Genomic DNA, 15972 nt, shown 5'->3' with positions numbered 1-15972 from the left:
TGAAAATTGCCTATCAACTGTTATATAGCCACAAGATACAATTTTTTAAAAACTTCCGCTATGCAAAAAACCAGCTATATCCACAATGCACTAAACTAGAATGGCACCTCGAATTCCAGCGTCCACAAAAGCCGACTATCCCAACTGGACAAAATGACCTCCAACCTTGTTCATTCACAGTCAGACTCATTCCTCATCACTCTCCTCCTCGGCGGTGCCCTCGTGGAAGAACTTCCCTTCGGTGGTCTCGTTAATGACACCGGCACGGATGGTCCAGTCGCCGAACCTCTCGCCATCGTTCCGCTCCTTGGCATACCGCGACAACAAGCCCTTCATGATCTCGAGGATCTCGTCCTCCTTGATACTGCTGCGGTACAGCTTGTTCAGTCTCTGGCCGTGATACCCGCCGCCCAGATACATGTTATAAGCGCCGTAGGCTTTGCCCACGAAGGCGACCTCGGCGACCCACGGGCGGGCACACCCGTTCGGACAGCCCGTCATGCGCATGACGATGCTGTCCTGGCTGAGGCCGTTCTCCTCGAGACAGCCCTCGAGCTTGCTGATCAGCTCCGGCAGGTAGCGCTCCGACTCGGCCATGGCGAGGCCGCAGGTCGGGAACGCGACGCACGCGGAGCTCGACAGCCGCAGCGCCGAGAACTGCGTGTTGTCCAGCTTGTATTTCTTCATCAGCTCCACGAGCTGCGGCTTCGCTGCGTCTGTCACATTCGACAGGATCAGGTGCTGGTTGCCCGTCAGACGGAACTCGCCCGTGTGGACCTTGGCGATCTCGCGGAGACCTGTGCGCATCGGGAATGTGGCGGTGTCTTCGACGCGTCCGTTCTCGATGAAGAAGGCGAAGTGGTTCAGGCCCTTTTCGTCCCTCTGCCACCCGAACGTGTCGATGTTGGATTCGAATTTGAAGGGGCGAGGGGACTCGAATTTGATGTTGAGAGGGTCGAGGAGTTCTTGGGTCTTGGCTTTGTACACCTCGTTGCCCATGTCGTCCATTGTGTACTTCAGACGCGCGTGCTTGCGGTTCTTGCGGTCGCCGTGGTCACGTTGCACCAGCATAATTTTCTCGCATACGAGGTGGACTTTATCGGCGGGAACATAGCCCATCATGTAGCCGGTTCGCGGGTAGGTTTTCTTGTTGTTGTGCGTCACGCCCATGCCACCACCGGCGAGGACGTTGAAGCCTTCCAGGTGGTCACCTTTGCGGATGGCGATCAGACCGATGTCGTGGGCGTAGACGTCGGTGTCGTTGTGTGGCGGAATGGCAATGGTAATCTTGAACTTTCGAGGCAGGTACGTGGGGCCGTAAAGAGGCTCAAAGTCCTGAACGGCATCACCAGCAACTTGAGTCTTCTCACCAGTGGTATCGTCTTTGAGCCAGATTTCATGGTAGGCTGTCGTGGAGGGTAGTAGGTGATCCGAGATCTTCTGAGAGATTGCATGCACTTCTCGATGATACTCGGACTGGGTGGGTAAGCTTGAGCACATGACGTTTCGATTGACATCGCCACAGGCGGCGATGGTGGTCATAAGCGCCTTATTGATGGCCTGCATGGCGGGTCTCAGCTTAGTCTTGATAACTCCATGGAATTGGAACGTCTGTCTAGTCGTAAGTTTGATGGTCTCGTTGCCGTGTGCGGATGAAATCGCATCCATTTGCTGCCATTGCATAGGCGTAGCGACACCTCCCGGAAGGCGGCATCTGATCATGAAGGAGTAAGCAGGTTCAAGACCTTGAGCCTTGCGCTCATCTCTTAAATCACGATCATCTTGCATATATGTACCATGGAACTTGGTGAGTTGCTGATCGGGTGCGGAGATTGCACCAGTCGAGGTGTCTGCTAGCCCTTCTTTGATAGTACCTCGGAGGAAGTTCGACTCGATCTTGATGTCTTCGTTGGTGATAGGCGCTGGCTCTTCCGGCAATCCTTCGACATTGTCCACACTGAGAGCCTGCCACAGCCGTGGCTCCCATTCTTGGTACCCCGTCTGATAGGTGTCAGGATCTTGGTCATCACCCAAACCGATAGGTGTCAACAGCTTGCCGCCTAAGAACTGAAGTCGGGCATCAAGGTCCTTGCCCGGCTTGTTGTAGAAAATCTTGTCTTCCTTCCGAGGCCAGTAGTGGCTATCTCCGAGAGTGAACACTGAGTAGTGAACGTTGGATAGATCTATGTCTGTCGAATCTTTGATCGCTTCCCAGAAGGCACGGCCGTTCTGTGGGAACTCTCCCTGGCCAGCTGTGCTCGTGATAAGAACGACATTCTCTTCATTGGCGAGATCTTCGATAGGGTAGTCATCCATGGCAATGACCATTGTCTTCAAACCGCGAGCTTTGCCACGATTGCCCAATCTTTTGGACAAACTTTCAGCATTGCCGTTGTCTGATGCGAATAAGATTGTCAGAGGTGCGCCATAGAGACCTTCCAACATTTGCTCGTATGCGTCCTTCGCTTTGCGTTTCTGGAGCTTGCGAACTTCAGATCCATACGACTCTGAAAGGTTTGCAGCAAATTGAGGATGTCGGTTCATCAGCTGAGTCAGTTGGTTGTCACGTTTCAAGAATTGTTCCAGTTCCTGTTTGATTCTTTCTGAGTCAAGATTGAAAGTTGGCTCTCCCTTCTCCTCGTTGGTTGGATCCCAACGATAGAGTGGCCAATAACCGAGATCGACTGCCTTCTTTGTTTCTTGTAGTGCCGTTAATGCTGAATCATTCTCCTTGTTGTATGGAAGGTATGCAAGAACGATGGACGGGCCGTTGAATTTTTCGGCTTCAATCATAGCTTGTAGGACTTGCGTGTAAGAGCTATAGACTGCGACTGAAGCGACGTAGGCGTTACCGTAATTCATAGCATAGAGACCGATGTCTTTCTTTCTCCGGAGGGAGTCTGCCGCCACGCGCTCAGAGTAAGGTTGCGAGTCGACTATCAATACATTGACATTGGCGCCTGATGCAAGAACATGATGAACACCCGAGTTCCCTAGATCGTACGACCAAGCGTCAGATCCAACCAGCCATTGCGATTCTTTGTAGAAGAAAGATTTTTTATCGAGGAGTGTTGATGCGAGCGCTGAGCCATCATTTGCCAGTCTGGCGAGGACTTCTGGAGCAATTTCATTGGCCTTAATTGGGTCGGCTGCATTCAACACCCATTTGGACAGCCATTGCTTGGGATTGTCTGTGATGAAAGACTTGCTGCGTGCGGCCTCTTCAGCTTCCTTTACGAATTTCTGTCGTCCTTCGATACGTGCAAGGAGTGATCCAAAGCCGTACTCGGGGGATGCAGCTAAGGTTGACGAGACGCCAGCGTTCTTTTGATTCAGAGCGTTGGCAATATACAGTCTGTCGCTGAATAGCTGGTCCAGGATCTTGAGATAGGCATTTTCCAACTCTGGTTGCTCAGGCTTAAAGTCGTCCACGTGAGGGTTCTTCTCGGTTCCAATAGTCAAATTCTGGATGAGGATTGCAGCGCTTTGTGAGTGACCACGTCGCCGTGTGTGTTTTCGAGGAGTCGTGGGTGGTGCCAGGTTCTGGAATATTCCGCGGAGTGCCTGAAGAGCCGTCGCAGCGTCGATCTGGCCAAGCCTGTATTGGACAAGTGAAATTGGACTTTTCTCGCCATCAGCAGGGCTCAAACTCGACAGTAAATCCAGGAATGAAGGACCCCATTTGGTAGTTTTCCGTCGAATTTGTTCGAGAACAGCAATCCTCTTGATTGTTGATGGGATGGAATTGAGGAGGACAGAGCTTCCGAGCCAAGGTCTATAGAGGCGAGCAGTGATCAAACCAACATTTGTCAATTCTGGTGGTACATCATCGGCGTCAAGAACGTCAACAAAGACTCCCGTTGATCCGAAGATAAAAAGCGCCGCTTCAGCATCTGGAGGACCGGAGTACTCTATGGCATTATAGCTGCGGTCAGTTGCACGCTCAATGGCGGACCAAATTTCGGTGGCGTAATGATAGATATCTGTGCTGCTGACCGGACGAGAAACCGGAACATCGACAGTTGTTGCAAGGGAAGATGGAGTTGTGCTCTCCGATGAGCTGTCTCGTCGAGATGATAAACCAGATGAGACATCGGTGGTGCCATTGGTAGAGGACGAAGCAATAAGAGGCGAGAGAGGCTCCTGCGCTTCTCCCGACTGTGCCTGACCTGACAATATCGTTGGTGACCCGAGACCAGTCACGGTTGCAGTCCTCCCATTGGCAGCATACAGCGTTTCCTCGGGGGATTCCGAGTGCGAAGATCGTGAATTGAGAGCGTTTTCGAGGACAGACTGAACCAAGTCTCGGCTTTCGATCTGAATTGGGGTGTCGTAGAGTGAATTACTGGGATCGTAGAAATGTAAAACACCGCGTCCACTTTTGATAGCCAGAGCATGGGCTGTCAAAGCGATATCCTGCGTCTCTTGGAGAGTCTCGGACTGCAAAAACGTAAATCCTGACTGCCGAACGGAGCTGATTTCGGAAAAATCTGGGTGAGGGGTTCCGAGGACCACATGCAGCACAATGGGATACTGTGCGAGTTTATAGAGATGTGGTACCGAGTTTAACAATATAGATGATGGCGCCGTCGCTGCAACCAGTTTCCCGGCCTTTAGTGCAGTGTAGACAGAGAGCAGAGGATCCGCGTTTTGTCGTACTGACACGATCTCGGGTGTGGTTTTGGATACAACATTTTTTGCTTGGTTTGCGGCAAATCGACCAAGGTGATGGGAGAACTCAGATTCGGTCTTGAGGGCGGGTTGGACTGAGAGAACGACATCGCTGGCTAAATATGCGATTCTGGCAACTATGAGGGTTGTAATGTTAGCAGAGAGTCTTGTAAGAAGCTGCGGGGAAGCAGTTGCTAGGATTGTCGAGGTGGAAAGGCGAGCAACATACCAGCCTCGGCGGGGCTCGAAATCGACCCCATGTTTGATCTTCTCTATTCAAAGAGAATGATCCAGTAGTTAACAGGAAAGGAAAGGAGGAGGTTCAAGACGTATAAAGGTCATCAAGAGGACCACGACAACAGCTCAAGAAGAAAACAAGAGAAAAATTGGCAAAGAGGCAAGTGATGTTAGTCTCTCTTCCCCAACTATTGCTCGAGCTAGTAGTATTCCATTCCTCTTAATTATTTAATCGGACATGGACGTGAACCGTGGATCCCACATCCGAGCCTGAATTCCCAAATCCACCAGAGTCTCGATCACCACGACAATTGCTTGTTAGCCCCGAATAGTCCCTTTTTTCCGCCAACCCAGCGGGTGAAATTTTCCTCCTCGTCATTCATTCCAGAAGCACTGTGATTGGCTGATGGGGCGATGGCGACATCGATGTTGGAGAAGCAGATTGGATGAACTTGAAAAGAGAGAGACGCCGGTCATGTCGGCCTACCTACCGAACTCCCATCAACCACATTCTCCATATTGGGCGCAAGGTCAGCATGGGAACGGAGAGAAGAACTCATGTCACTCATGACGCTCTGATTCTTCTCTGACCACAATGCGCAAGATATGGTATGCGGAGCCAGCCTCGTGGCTTACAAACTAATGCAGGGTTCCTGAGAGCTCTTTCGGAATAGACTACTTTAGTCAGAAGCAGCACTAGCTGTTAGTAGCCCACTAGCCCACTGGTGCCTTGAGCGAATAGACCTGTTTCGCAAACGTCATACTAAGATGGACACTTTCTCCAACTCCAGCATGACTCCCCTCCGCACATGAGTCCTATTCCAGCATTACCACTGCACACGATCGCAACAAGACCTCTGTTCGTGTACCAGCAGGTCCCTTTTTCAAGGACCAAGCTGAGTGTCGCTAGACGAGTCCTAGCTCGTGATGACTGAGCAGCATGTAGGCTCTCAGGAAGCTCCACGAGCCCTTGTGGCCTCGCCGTGGACACGATCCCTCATCGTCAGTCACCATCTCTCCAGGAAGCAATGGTTCGGATTCTAACTCTTCTTTTCCATTAATACAGTCAGGCGCAATCGCTGGCCTTACCGTCGATGTCTCCCTATATCCCCTTGACACCATCAAAACCCGCCTGCAATCCAACCTGACCACCCAGCAGAAAAATGCCTCGCTTGCCGCAAGACATACCCTGCAGGGCACATTGCGTAGCATGTACGCTGGCCTGCCCTCTGCCATGCTCGGATCTATGCCTTCAGCCGCCTCCTTTTTCCTGGTCTATGATGGGGTCAAGAGATCGTTGATCAGTGCAGACACATCACCACAAAGACAGACATATGCACACATGCTAGCTTCCTCGCTCGGTGAAATCGCAGCTTGTACCATCCGAGTTCCTACAGAAGTGGTCAAACAGAGAGCCCAAGCGGGTCTTTTTGGTGGCTCCTCCCTCCTTGCTTTCCAAGACATACTGGCACTGCGCAAGTCCGAGGGATTACCCACCATGATAAAAGAGCTGTACCGGGGTGGAGCGATAACCATCATGCGCGAGATCCCATTCACCATCATCCAGTTCAGTCTGTGGGAGTACTCCAAGTCCTCATACTCGGCCCTCCAACACAGAAACACGGGTCGTCAACAAGGACTCGTGACCGCTACTGAAGGCGCTCTTTTCGGCAGCATGGCGGGAGCCATTGCCGCCGGATTCACCACACCTCTCGATGTGCTCAAGACTCGGATCATGCTGGCAAGAAAGGAGGCAGGCGCCGCATCTGAGAGGAGCGGACCTTGGAAAGTCCTCCAGCAGACCGTGGCTGCCGATGGTGTCGCTGGTTTGTATCGAGGCTTTGTACCGCGCGTCGGCTGGATCAGCACTGGTGGTGCCATCTTCCTCGGAACCTACCAATACGTGTCCAATTTCCTTGCGGTTGAGCAATCTTGAGAAGATGTGGTCAGCCCACCCGGCCCACACCTTCGGTGCGTACTGCTGAGCATCAATTGCCGTCATCGGTAATATCTGAGTGATCGAGAACACAGGCAGCTGCGACACGTTGGCTGGGGCGGACGAATGTCGGTCCTTTTCACCAGCGTTTAACGTCTGGAATCGGAACGACTGCCGCGCTTGCCATGATGCACTTTCCAGCCATCTACGCCGTCCACACTCAAGTGTTGTGTCCATCAGATTTTCCACCGTTGAAAACAGCACACCCAGATGCAACACGCGAGGCGACAAGACTTGCACTCACTCACTCCCTTCGCCTGCGAATTTCCATCCTGCAAAGGCAAATAAAATGTACACTGTAGAAAAGTTGTCTGGACGATAGATATGCGACCGAGATCCAAGGCTCCACAATAATTTATATTCATGTATATATATGTAAGTGTATACTATACATACAACGTTTGAATTTTCCACCATGCATTTCCCGCCCCACAACTCCTCTCCATCCATTCACTCTTTCGACTCTGCACACACATGTCTCCGATAGCAGCAGCAGCAGCAGCAGCCAGACGATAGAAAGACACCGATCATTAACGAAGCCACCCGATCAAATGGTGCTTCCCTCTTCCTCTTCCCTCTTCCTCGCCCTCGCCCTTGCATCTTCTTCCTCAGTCCAGAAAAGCAGGCGAAGAAAGGACAATAGTTAGATAACTAGAGCGCTTGCTTCCCTTGGGTGCCTTCCTGCGACATTTTGTGTCCAAATCATCATCATCATCTTTTCCTGATTTCCTGTATTTATTATTTTCCGAGTTTTCTGGATCTGGATCTGGATCTGCATCACCAATGCCGTTTGGCGCATCAACTCTCGTTTCCTCCGCATCTCACACCCCGAACTCAGTAGCCAAGCAAGCCTTTTCTCCACCCTGATACGTTCACTACATCTCAGGGAGCCACCCAACCCACCCACTCACTCACATATCCCGGCCCCCAGAACATACACTATCAAGCTCATTTCACCTCACCTAACGACCCCAGTATGCTCCTCACTCTCCTCCTTGGTCGGCACCTCGGCGGGATGCGGCAGCCGCAGCGTTTTCTTGCCGTTACTCTTATAATACAGGACGACATCGCCACCGGTGCGCCAGACATGCACGCGCAGACTCGCGAGCGTGGTGTTGGGATCCACCAGCTGGCCTTGGCAGTACAGCTCGAGGTATTCCTCGGGCTTTAGCGTGTCCTGCTCCGGATCAGGGTGTTCGGGGTCGGCGGGCGCTTCGATGCGCTCCGCCACGTACGCCATGATCTTCTTGGCGCGCAGCATCCGATTTGCGTTGAGTCGTGCGTTGCCGTCGGGCGAGGCGATGCTCGGGAGTGTGTTCTCCCATGGTTGCAGCACGAAGCTGACTTTGACCGTGTCTTTGTACGGGATTTGGTTCTGATACGGTGATTTGCTTGTTAGTGTTTGGGCTTTGTGGGGAGGGTTAGGAGCGAGGTATATACGGAAGATATGTACCTTGAGTAATAATTCGCCTAGCCACATAGGCGCAATCTTCTCCAGCGTGTCTGCTTCAGCGCCCAATTGCCCAATCTCACCTCGATACTGATCAGCCAGACCACCACTCTCTGGGTTATCCTCTTGAATAATGACAGTGGTGTGTGGTGGTGGATTTAACATGGGCGTCTCATTTGGTAGACTGGGCGTGACTAGTTGTGGAAGTGGCTCGCCTGGTTTGGATTCCAGATGCTCATCGTAATCTTGTCGGATCTTTTGAACGACACCAAAGAAGTTATCCTCGATGACTTTCTCCTCTTTCTCTGATGATGACACGTGTGATGCCGTGTCGGACTTCTCTTCCTGCGTGAGCGCGGGTGTTTTAGTTACCTCGACCGACGTGCGCGCAAGTTTCTTGGGGAACGCCATGCCCGAGAACTTTTTGCCGAAAAGCCCCTTCTTTTTCTCTTCCGTCGGGGACGTGGGTGTCGCGAGTGGTAGATGATTGTTATTCTCGCCAGTTCCTGGTGTGTCTGGCACTTTGTTACTTTCGGATGACGCTTCAGACTGGTTGTTAGCACTGCTATTGCGGGAGAAATAATCACTTTGTCCCTCTGTTACCGTCGCTGTGGTTGGTGTCTGCTGAATAGGATTAGGTGTTTTCGAAACCGCAGAGTCTGACTCTTCTAACGTGGTGGAAAGTGTCATTGTGAGTGGTGAGAATCCAGGAGTTGCAGCTCCGATGGCCAACCCAGGAGTCGGAGGCACAAGAGCATGACCATTGGAAGCACGAGGCGTCGCCATGTTACCAGGAGACACCATGGGAGTGGCATTGACAGATTCGGGCATGGCTATGCTTGTTGGCGCACCTGGGCGTACAAGCCCAGCGGCTGGAGTGGGAGGTTCTATCGTGAGCGTAGCCCTATACGCTTCGTCTCGCGCAATTTCTTCATCCAGCAGTGAGGCAAATAGATTTCGTAGTACCCATTTTCCTAGATTGACTGTGGTGGGAGTGTCAGCACATTTGAAGGAGAAAGCAAAGATAATGAGTACTTACTTCTCTGGTCATCCCGGAACACAAGCTCGCTCGAGAGGTCGAGCTCATCAGCGTACACTTCAGCATCAAAGCAATAATTCTCTTCCAACATGACAGTGATTTTCCCCGTCTTAGTGTCCACAGCACACCAATTGGCAACACTTTCCGTAGAATTCACCTCAGGGACAACTTCATCAAGATGACGACGACCAAAACTTTTAATTTGACCACACTATACATTATCAGTATAACAGGATTTCAGCCGTCGAATTATCGAATAAACATACCTTCAATAAATCCCACAGGACAACCTCACCCGCAGTATCCAGAGTAAGAATCCTTTTTCTGTCATTAAGCATGACATGCTTGATGAGACCATTCTGGCCCTCAATCGTTTCTGCAGGTTGCCCTCTAATGGGCACTACCAAGCTTAAATCATCGGATATCATTGCCTCGGAGGCTTTTCGCAGGTTGGTGAAAGATGGATTGGGTAACCTGCCTAGATGTCTTCTTCCGGGATGAGGAGCAGTGTTTGAGACTCGAAGGATTGCATTGTGAGGGATCTTCTTCTTATGATCAATTCCATTCACAGTTGTACCGTTGGTTGTTGGTTCATCTGTTGCAGTTGGAGCAGCTTTCACTGCCTCGGGACTCTGCGACCGTTCTTCTCTTGGTGACGAAGGAGGTGTTTCCACTTCGAGTTCCGTATCTACGTCAAGCCATCGATTGACGCTTGAGCTTGAAGTCGTGGTCCAGACAGAATCACCGGTAGGCAAGACCCGGGAAATACCATCATGTTCTTGACATACGGCAACCGACACTCCATCATCAATTTCCATGGCGCGGCGAGTATCCGTTTTGGCCACCAGGCCAGACTTGTCGCCCGAATAAAAGACCGCCAAATTCGGATCGTTTGAATAGAGGCACCAAACACTGTCGTTATGCATCGTCAGGGTGTGTACCACTCTTCCTGCAGCAATCGACCAGACTTTGATGGTTTGGTCCGAAGAGGCTGTCAATAGTGTATCTTCGTCATCACTGATCAGAATGTCTCGAACATTGTCTGTGTGACCAACGAGCTTGGTGATGCCTTTGCCAGACCTTACGTCCCAGAGTCTGACGACACTTTCTGGTCCACCACTTGCGAGAAGCGAGCCCTTGGCTCGAAGTGAGTAGATGGAGCCTTTGGTGACATCCTGAACCTTTCCAACATCTATTTCCAGGGTTTTACCGCCACCACCCAGATCCCAGAGACATATCTTGTGATCCAAGCCACCCGATGCGACCCAGTCAGCGCCTCGATCGGGAGTTGCGAGGCACTTGACGTAGTCACTGTGAGAGCCTATGGTATATGGCTGAGTGATCTCGTGGCCATGGGGTCGCCATAATTTGACCGTAACGTCGGATGAGGCAGAGACGAGACCGAGGTTGTTCTTGACTAGTACAAGGTCATTGACCCAATGTGTATGCGCCTGGGCTTGTTTCCTGAAAGTTGTAGTGCTTCTCTTCTCTTTGGCTGCATCACCATGTGTATTTGCTTTTTGAGCATCGAGGTCTAGGTCCCAGGCGCACACCACTCCATCTCGTCCACCGGTGTATCTGCGAACTCGGGTTTAGCATTTCTGAAACCAGCTCAGAGATCAGGAGAGAAGAGCGCACAAGATAGATCGATCTTGGTCGAAGGCCAGACCATTTACACCAAGTCTATGTCCGCCTGGCGAGCTTGCCAGAGGCAGGACTGTACACACGGGGGTCAGCGTCTTGTCTTGCTTGGAAGCGTCAGGTACCGTGATGTGGGTGACAAACCATAGCTAATTCTCTGGCGCTTCTTCTTGGCCATATGCAGGCTGGGGAACTGGAAGGAGATTGGAGACCTGTATCCGGAGGGTTCTTTGTCCTCTTGCGACTATGGCACTTTGGCAGTTTTTATCGGAGCATGGTGGTATTCGAGGTTATTACTCGTAGATCAATCAGCTTGGCTGGGAGGATGTACAGTAGTCAAGGTCCACGGAGGGTTGAGTGAGAGCCGCGAAGGAGTTGGCTAGTTGGAATAACACCGGCAAATGAATCGAGTATTTAGGCTGGTTGAGATGAGGGCGAGGGCACTGCCTGCACTACGTCCTCGTAAACTCGCAGTTAGTTATTAGTGTCCCGCCTTCTAGAATTCACTTGCAGGATAAGGGGAACCAGTCAGAAGTTGGTGCTCCCCAGACCGAGGACCTCGTAGGCGTCACACGGGCGGCGCAGGCGGAGAACCAGGAAGCGTTGGGCTTCGGGCTTGGGTTTGTGGTTGTGGAGTGGTGCAGTTCTGCGGGTTGACCGCGGGCAGTGGCGGCTGGCCAGGCCTAGCAATGGCCCGAGTGGTCCTACGAGTACGGGCATGTCAAGCGCCCGAGGGGCCTGCAGCGTCTATACCCATTTTAGGTACGAGGGACGCTGGACCACCCTCGACCCCTCGATCGGGGTAGATTGAACCGACAGCGACGGGCGTGGACCGATGTCACTACGAGTATGTTCGATGCTACAACGTTTTTTCCACCCACTAGGTAGATGATTGCCCCTCCTTTTCATATTACTACCTAAGCACATGGACCTCATTTACCAGCAGCCAACAACTGCTCTAGGTAGGCAACTTTCCGCGTCTCTTACCTGCCGGGAGTCTGCAGTCGCTCTCTGAGTCGCTCTAGTATCCATATCCGACTAGTTTCTCTTGGCAGAACCACCGAGAGCAGTTTAACCTCAGGAGCCTAGCCTCGGTAGAGACATCTCCAAAGAATATTCCTACCACTTAACCGCACTGCATCTTTTGTTTCTGGTAGCCTCTGATCGCTCATCTATGCTGCTACCGGCGCAGAGCGCAGATAAACTGTCAAAGGCAGTTTTTCCCATGCAGAATAGATCTTTTGTTCTCCAATCCAATCCTGACCCTCATTGACAAGCTGGATGTCAAATTTATGCAAAATTCGCGCAAGGATGAGTCGCATGTTGATGTAGGCCAAACTAGGGTTCTATCAGCATGTTTTGTACTACGCTAGCGGACCTGAGATTTGCAGGACAGATGCAGGGGATATCGACTCACTTCCTACCAATACAATCCCGAGGACCCACGTTGAATGGCTGGAGGATATCTCTCTCATCATGCTCAAACTTGGGATCGCCGAGCCATCTCTCTGGAATGAACGACGTTGAACCAACCCAGCATTCTGAATACGTGTTGGCTGCGAGCTGGTGGACTGATGCCATGGTCTGCGAGCCGGATTAACAAAAGCGATCAGCACTTTTCATGCTCTCCTCATGAAGAAGGCAATGTCCATTACTTACACCTTGTGGAAGCCAGTGTCCAGCAACAGTGATGCCCGCCGGGTCTGCCACGATCCTGTCCAATCCAGCAGGTATGGGAGGGTAAAGGCGTAAAGATTCTTTCAGCACGGCATCCAAGTATGGAAGCTTATCAACTTCCCTGAAGGTGATATTAGAATCCTTGCGGAATGTGTCTCGAAGTTCCGTTGAAGCCTTCTTGTATACTTCCCGGTGCTGAGCGAGGAGAAATATCGCCCCAGAAAGGAGTGTGCTGGTCGTTTCGCTTCCTAGAGACAAAAAGGTGAGTAGCACTGTTCACATGATATTGAGGATGGAATAGGTAGGGAACCAATCACCTGCTAAAATGAGTGAGCTTGCATTTGGGACCATTTCTTGAAAAGTGAGCTCATCGTCTTTTCCTTGATTGCGGAGAATCAACGACATGAAATCTGGTCGCTCTGTCGCTCCCTTGTCTAGGCGAGTCTTGAGGGTTTTGCTTGTTCTCTGATAATGAGCAGCTTGTTTCTCTCGAATTTTTTGCGGGATGATATATGGCAAAATCTTCCGCACTATCCAGAATTGGTGGGACAAGTATCCTGCGATCCGCCCCAGCTTGATGTAATAGAACACCGATTGGATCCAAGGATCGTATCGTTTGAATTCCAGACCGCCGAAAGACTCTCCAAATGTCAAATCACCAATGATCTATCGATGGAACACTATCAGCAAGCCAGTCTTGGGCATCATTCGTGGAAAACTTGCCACATACATCGAAGAGTGTCCAGTGCAGAAATGACGAGATATCTACCGGATTCTTGCCACTTTCACCTGAGAGAACCTGGATCAGCTGATCGACATATTTATTGATTATCGGCTGTTGTTCTTCCAGCGCCTTAGGGCTGAATGCAGGTGCGAGGAGCTTTCGGTACCGAGCATGCTCCTTTCCACTCGCGGTTGTGATGCTCTTGAGTGCCCCTGGCGGTGTCGGGGGGAAATGGCCAAGGTCTTTCGCATTTGGCATTTGGCCCTTCTTGTAGCTATTGAGGTCTTGTTGCGCGGCATGGTCAGTATTTCCAGCCTGGTTGGCTAAGAACTGAAACCTATCGACATGACCATACCTCTCCATGCCTCTGCATCCGCGAATGCCAACCTGTTCGGCGCAGTTCTCACAACTCGACCATACCTTTCGTGCATGGCTCTCATAATGTGAGGCTTCTCAAAGTCACCGCGCAAGACTTGGATTGTCAGCGGTATGTTTGAGGCGCGCCATAGTAGGTTCCCCGGAAAGCGTCGCAACGGGTGGAAGAAAAGGTTATAAATCCAGCTGCTGACGACGTAAAGGACGAGCTGTGAACTTTGAATCAGGAGTGGTTCTTGGTCTCGGAGTCCAATAATCCCGGTTGCTTGCTTACACTTGTGATAACAATGGGAATAGCTGGGAGGATTTCCCAAGAACTCAACAACATTGTATGTTTCAGTGGTGATGGCCAAACAGATGGCTCCAACGTGACTATAGTCAACTACCAAAACAATCGAAGATTAGTAAATCATCCGGCCAGAGTTGTGGGAAACACCTGCTTTAATTCTATGTGAGCAAAGAAGTGTGACAAACAGCCGTTTAACATCATGCGTACGCTTTCGCAAGGCCGTGTACGACGTTCCACCGGGCTCAGAAATCACCATACTCAATCAGTAACGGCATCAAATGACTAGTGGTCCATTTGACTCTTACTGATCGATGAGCGCCTTAAATTCCAACCAATCCGCTGAAATGGGCCGATGTGGATGCGCGGGGAGGTTGACAGATCACACATATCGACATATGTAACAGTTCCTCCAACCTATCCATCCCCTGGACGTAAAGAGATCTGCGACGGAGAAGACGTATGCTCCGTACTTCTGCAAGTACACTCAATTATCGCACCTATTACCAAAAACACCGGCGGCCACATGGACTATTCGTAGCCCGAACTTCCACAGGTATTCTTCTCCGAATTCTGTTCGAAGCGTTTCAACATGGGCCAGCGTTGAATCTCCTGGAGTATTTCTAGATCCGCTTGAGGGCGCTCGTTGCATCTTTGAAGGTGCTGACCCACCTCGTATCCGAGCTTGGTATTTCAACGTCTCATTATGCTGCTGATTGGTCTACTTTACCGTCTCATCGCCCACTTCCTATTTTGGTCATTGGTATATCTCACCGATTTGTGACATAATTATTGACAAGGTTTGAGGGACTGCAAAGAATGGATACGTGGTATCGGCCAAAAGCGTATGTCTGAGTGACGATAGAAAAGCCTTGGAGCAACGGGTGAGCTTTACCAGGTCACGAATATGCATGCTCACGAGTCCTAGCTCAGAAACGTTGGCATATCGATGCGTATCCGTACAAGTTTATCAGTATAGGAACGCCACAGAACGCGAGGAACACTCACGTCCGACTCGCCCTCCATGAAAACCTCTCTGGAAGTATACGCAGCGGCTTGAAGTATAGCGCACCACGAGTGCAAAGTCTCAATCATGGCTGACCGAGAGCAGGTTGCTCAAAGATCGAGCACGACATTGGGGGTCTGCGAAGCCGATGAAGATCCATGAGCGAGGCGCACTTGCCATCAATCAGCGTATACTATCCTCTGGAGGCGCACTCTGGCCTGCACGTACACGATACCTTGCTCATGGCAATTCGCAGTCGCACATGCCAAGTTTCTGTCTTATCTTACAAAATCGCCATCCTTTCTTGCCTTCAGCATCCCTTTCATCTTCGCTCGCAATCAATGGAAGACCCAGTCGAGTACGTATCCTGTTACCGTTTTCTCTCCGACAGATTGCTCTTGCTCGCATCCCTTCCTCATACTTGTCCCACCTGAGCTGATGTTTATGACTGTAGTAGGTGCGAGGCAGCTCACTTCGGTCAAGACACTGCTGACAATAGCGCGTGCCTTTCCAGCTCACTTGAGGTGGTCTACGTATACGTGCAAGTTCACATCGATCCCTCGCTGGCTGCCGGTCATATCCTCGGCACAAGAAATAATATCCCATGCGGCAGCCGCGCGTATAGTAGCCCTTGCTGATGCCGCAGGGGATGCACAAGCGTTTCGCCGCATCCGGCATCCCAAGGTCAAAGGGCCCGACGCTCATCGTGCGCGTGAATGCCGATCCATCGAGGAGGGGATTGGCACTGGTCTTCCACTCCAGACAGTTATAGCAGGGGAGAGTTGGATGTGCTGAAGTAAAAGTCCAAAGCGGCCAGCCGCGCTCGTTGATGCAGAGGCCCGCAGACATTTGCCGTTCCTTCTCAAGAGT

The 15972-nt window shown here is 51.2% G+C and overlaps 4 protein-coding genes across 4 annotated transcripts; 1 reads left to right on the top strand and 3 right to left on the bottom strand.

The window, feature by feature from the left end:
- Window positions 1–186: 186 nt before the first annotated feature.
- Window positions 187–4931, bottom strand: LTR84_005515 (uncharacterized protein; the record flags this gene model as incomplete). The annotated part of the gene is made up of 2 exons (XM_064849083.1): window positions 187–4808; window positions 4901–4931. The coding sequence occupies 2 exons, from the start codon at window positions 4929–4931 to the stop codon at window positions 187–189; spliced, it is 4653 nt and encodes a 1550-aa protein (XP_064704297.1).
- Window positions 4932–5835: 904 nt separating this feature from the next.
- On the top strand, window positions 5836–6844 carry LTR84_005514 (uncharacterized protein; the record flags this gene model as incomplete). The annotated part of the gene is made up of 2 exons (XM_064849082.1): window positions 5836–5910; window positions 5975–6844. 2 exons carry the CDS (start codon window positions 5836–5838, stop codon window positions 6842–6844), a joined length of 945 nt encoding a protein of 314 aa, XP_064704296.1.
- Window positions 6845–7862: 1018 nt separating this feature from the next.
- LTR84_005513 (uncharacterized protein) lies at window positions 7863–11212 on the bottom strand (the record flags this gene model as incomplete). The annotated part of the gene is made up of 5 exons (XM_064849081.1): window positions 7863–9337; window positions 9394–9604; window positions 9660–10971; window positions 11032–11110; window positions 11179–11212. The coding sequence occupies 5 exons, from the start codon at window positions 11210–11212 to the stop codon at window positions 7863–7865; spliced, it is 3111 nt and encodes a 1036-aa protein (XP_064704295.1).
- A 994-nt stretch (window positions 11213–12206) lies between these two features.
- On the bottom strand, window positions 12207–13798 carry LTR84_005512 (uncharacterized protein; the record flags this gene model as incomplete). The annotated part of the gene is made up of 5 exons (XM_064849080.1): window positions 12207–12372; window positions 12452–12618; window positions 12694–12959; window positions 13029–13377; window positions 13442–13798. 5 exons carry the CDS (start codon window positions 13796–13798, stop codon window positions 12207–12209), a joined length of 1305 nt encoding a protein of 434 aa, XP_064704294.1.
- Between the last annotated feature and the right edge of the window lie 2174 nt (window positions 13799–15972).

This window comes from Exophiala bonariae (genome assembly GCF_035927105.1).
Source record: "Exophiala bonariae strain CCFEE 5792 chromosome Unknown scaffold_20, whole genome shotgun sequence".
Classification (NCBI taxonomy): domain Eukaryota; kingdom Fungi; phylum Ascomycota; class Eurotiomycetes; order Chaetothyriales; family Herpotrichiellaceae; genus Exophiala; species Exophiala bonariae.
Note: the sequence above shows the minus strand (reverse complement) of the source record. Positions and strands in the feature narration are given on the sequence as shown.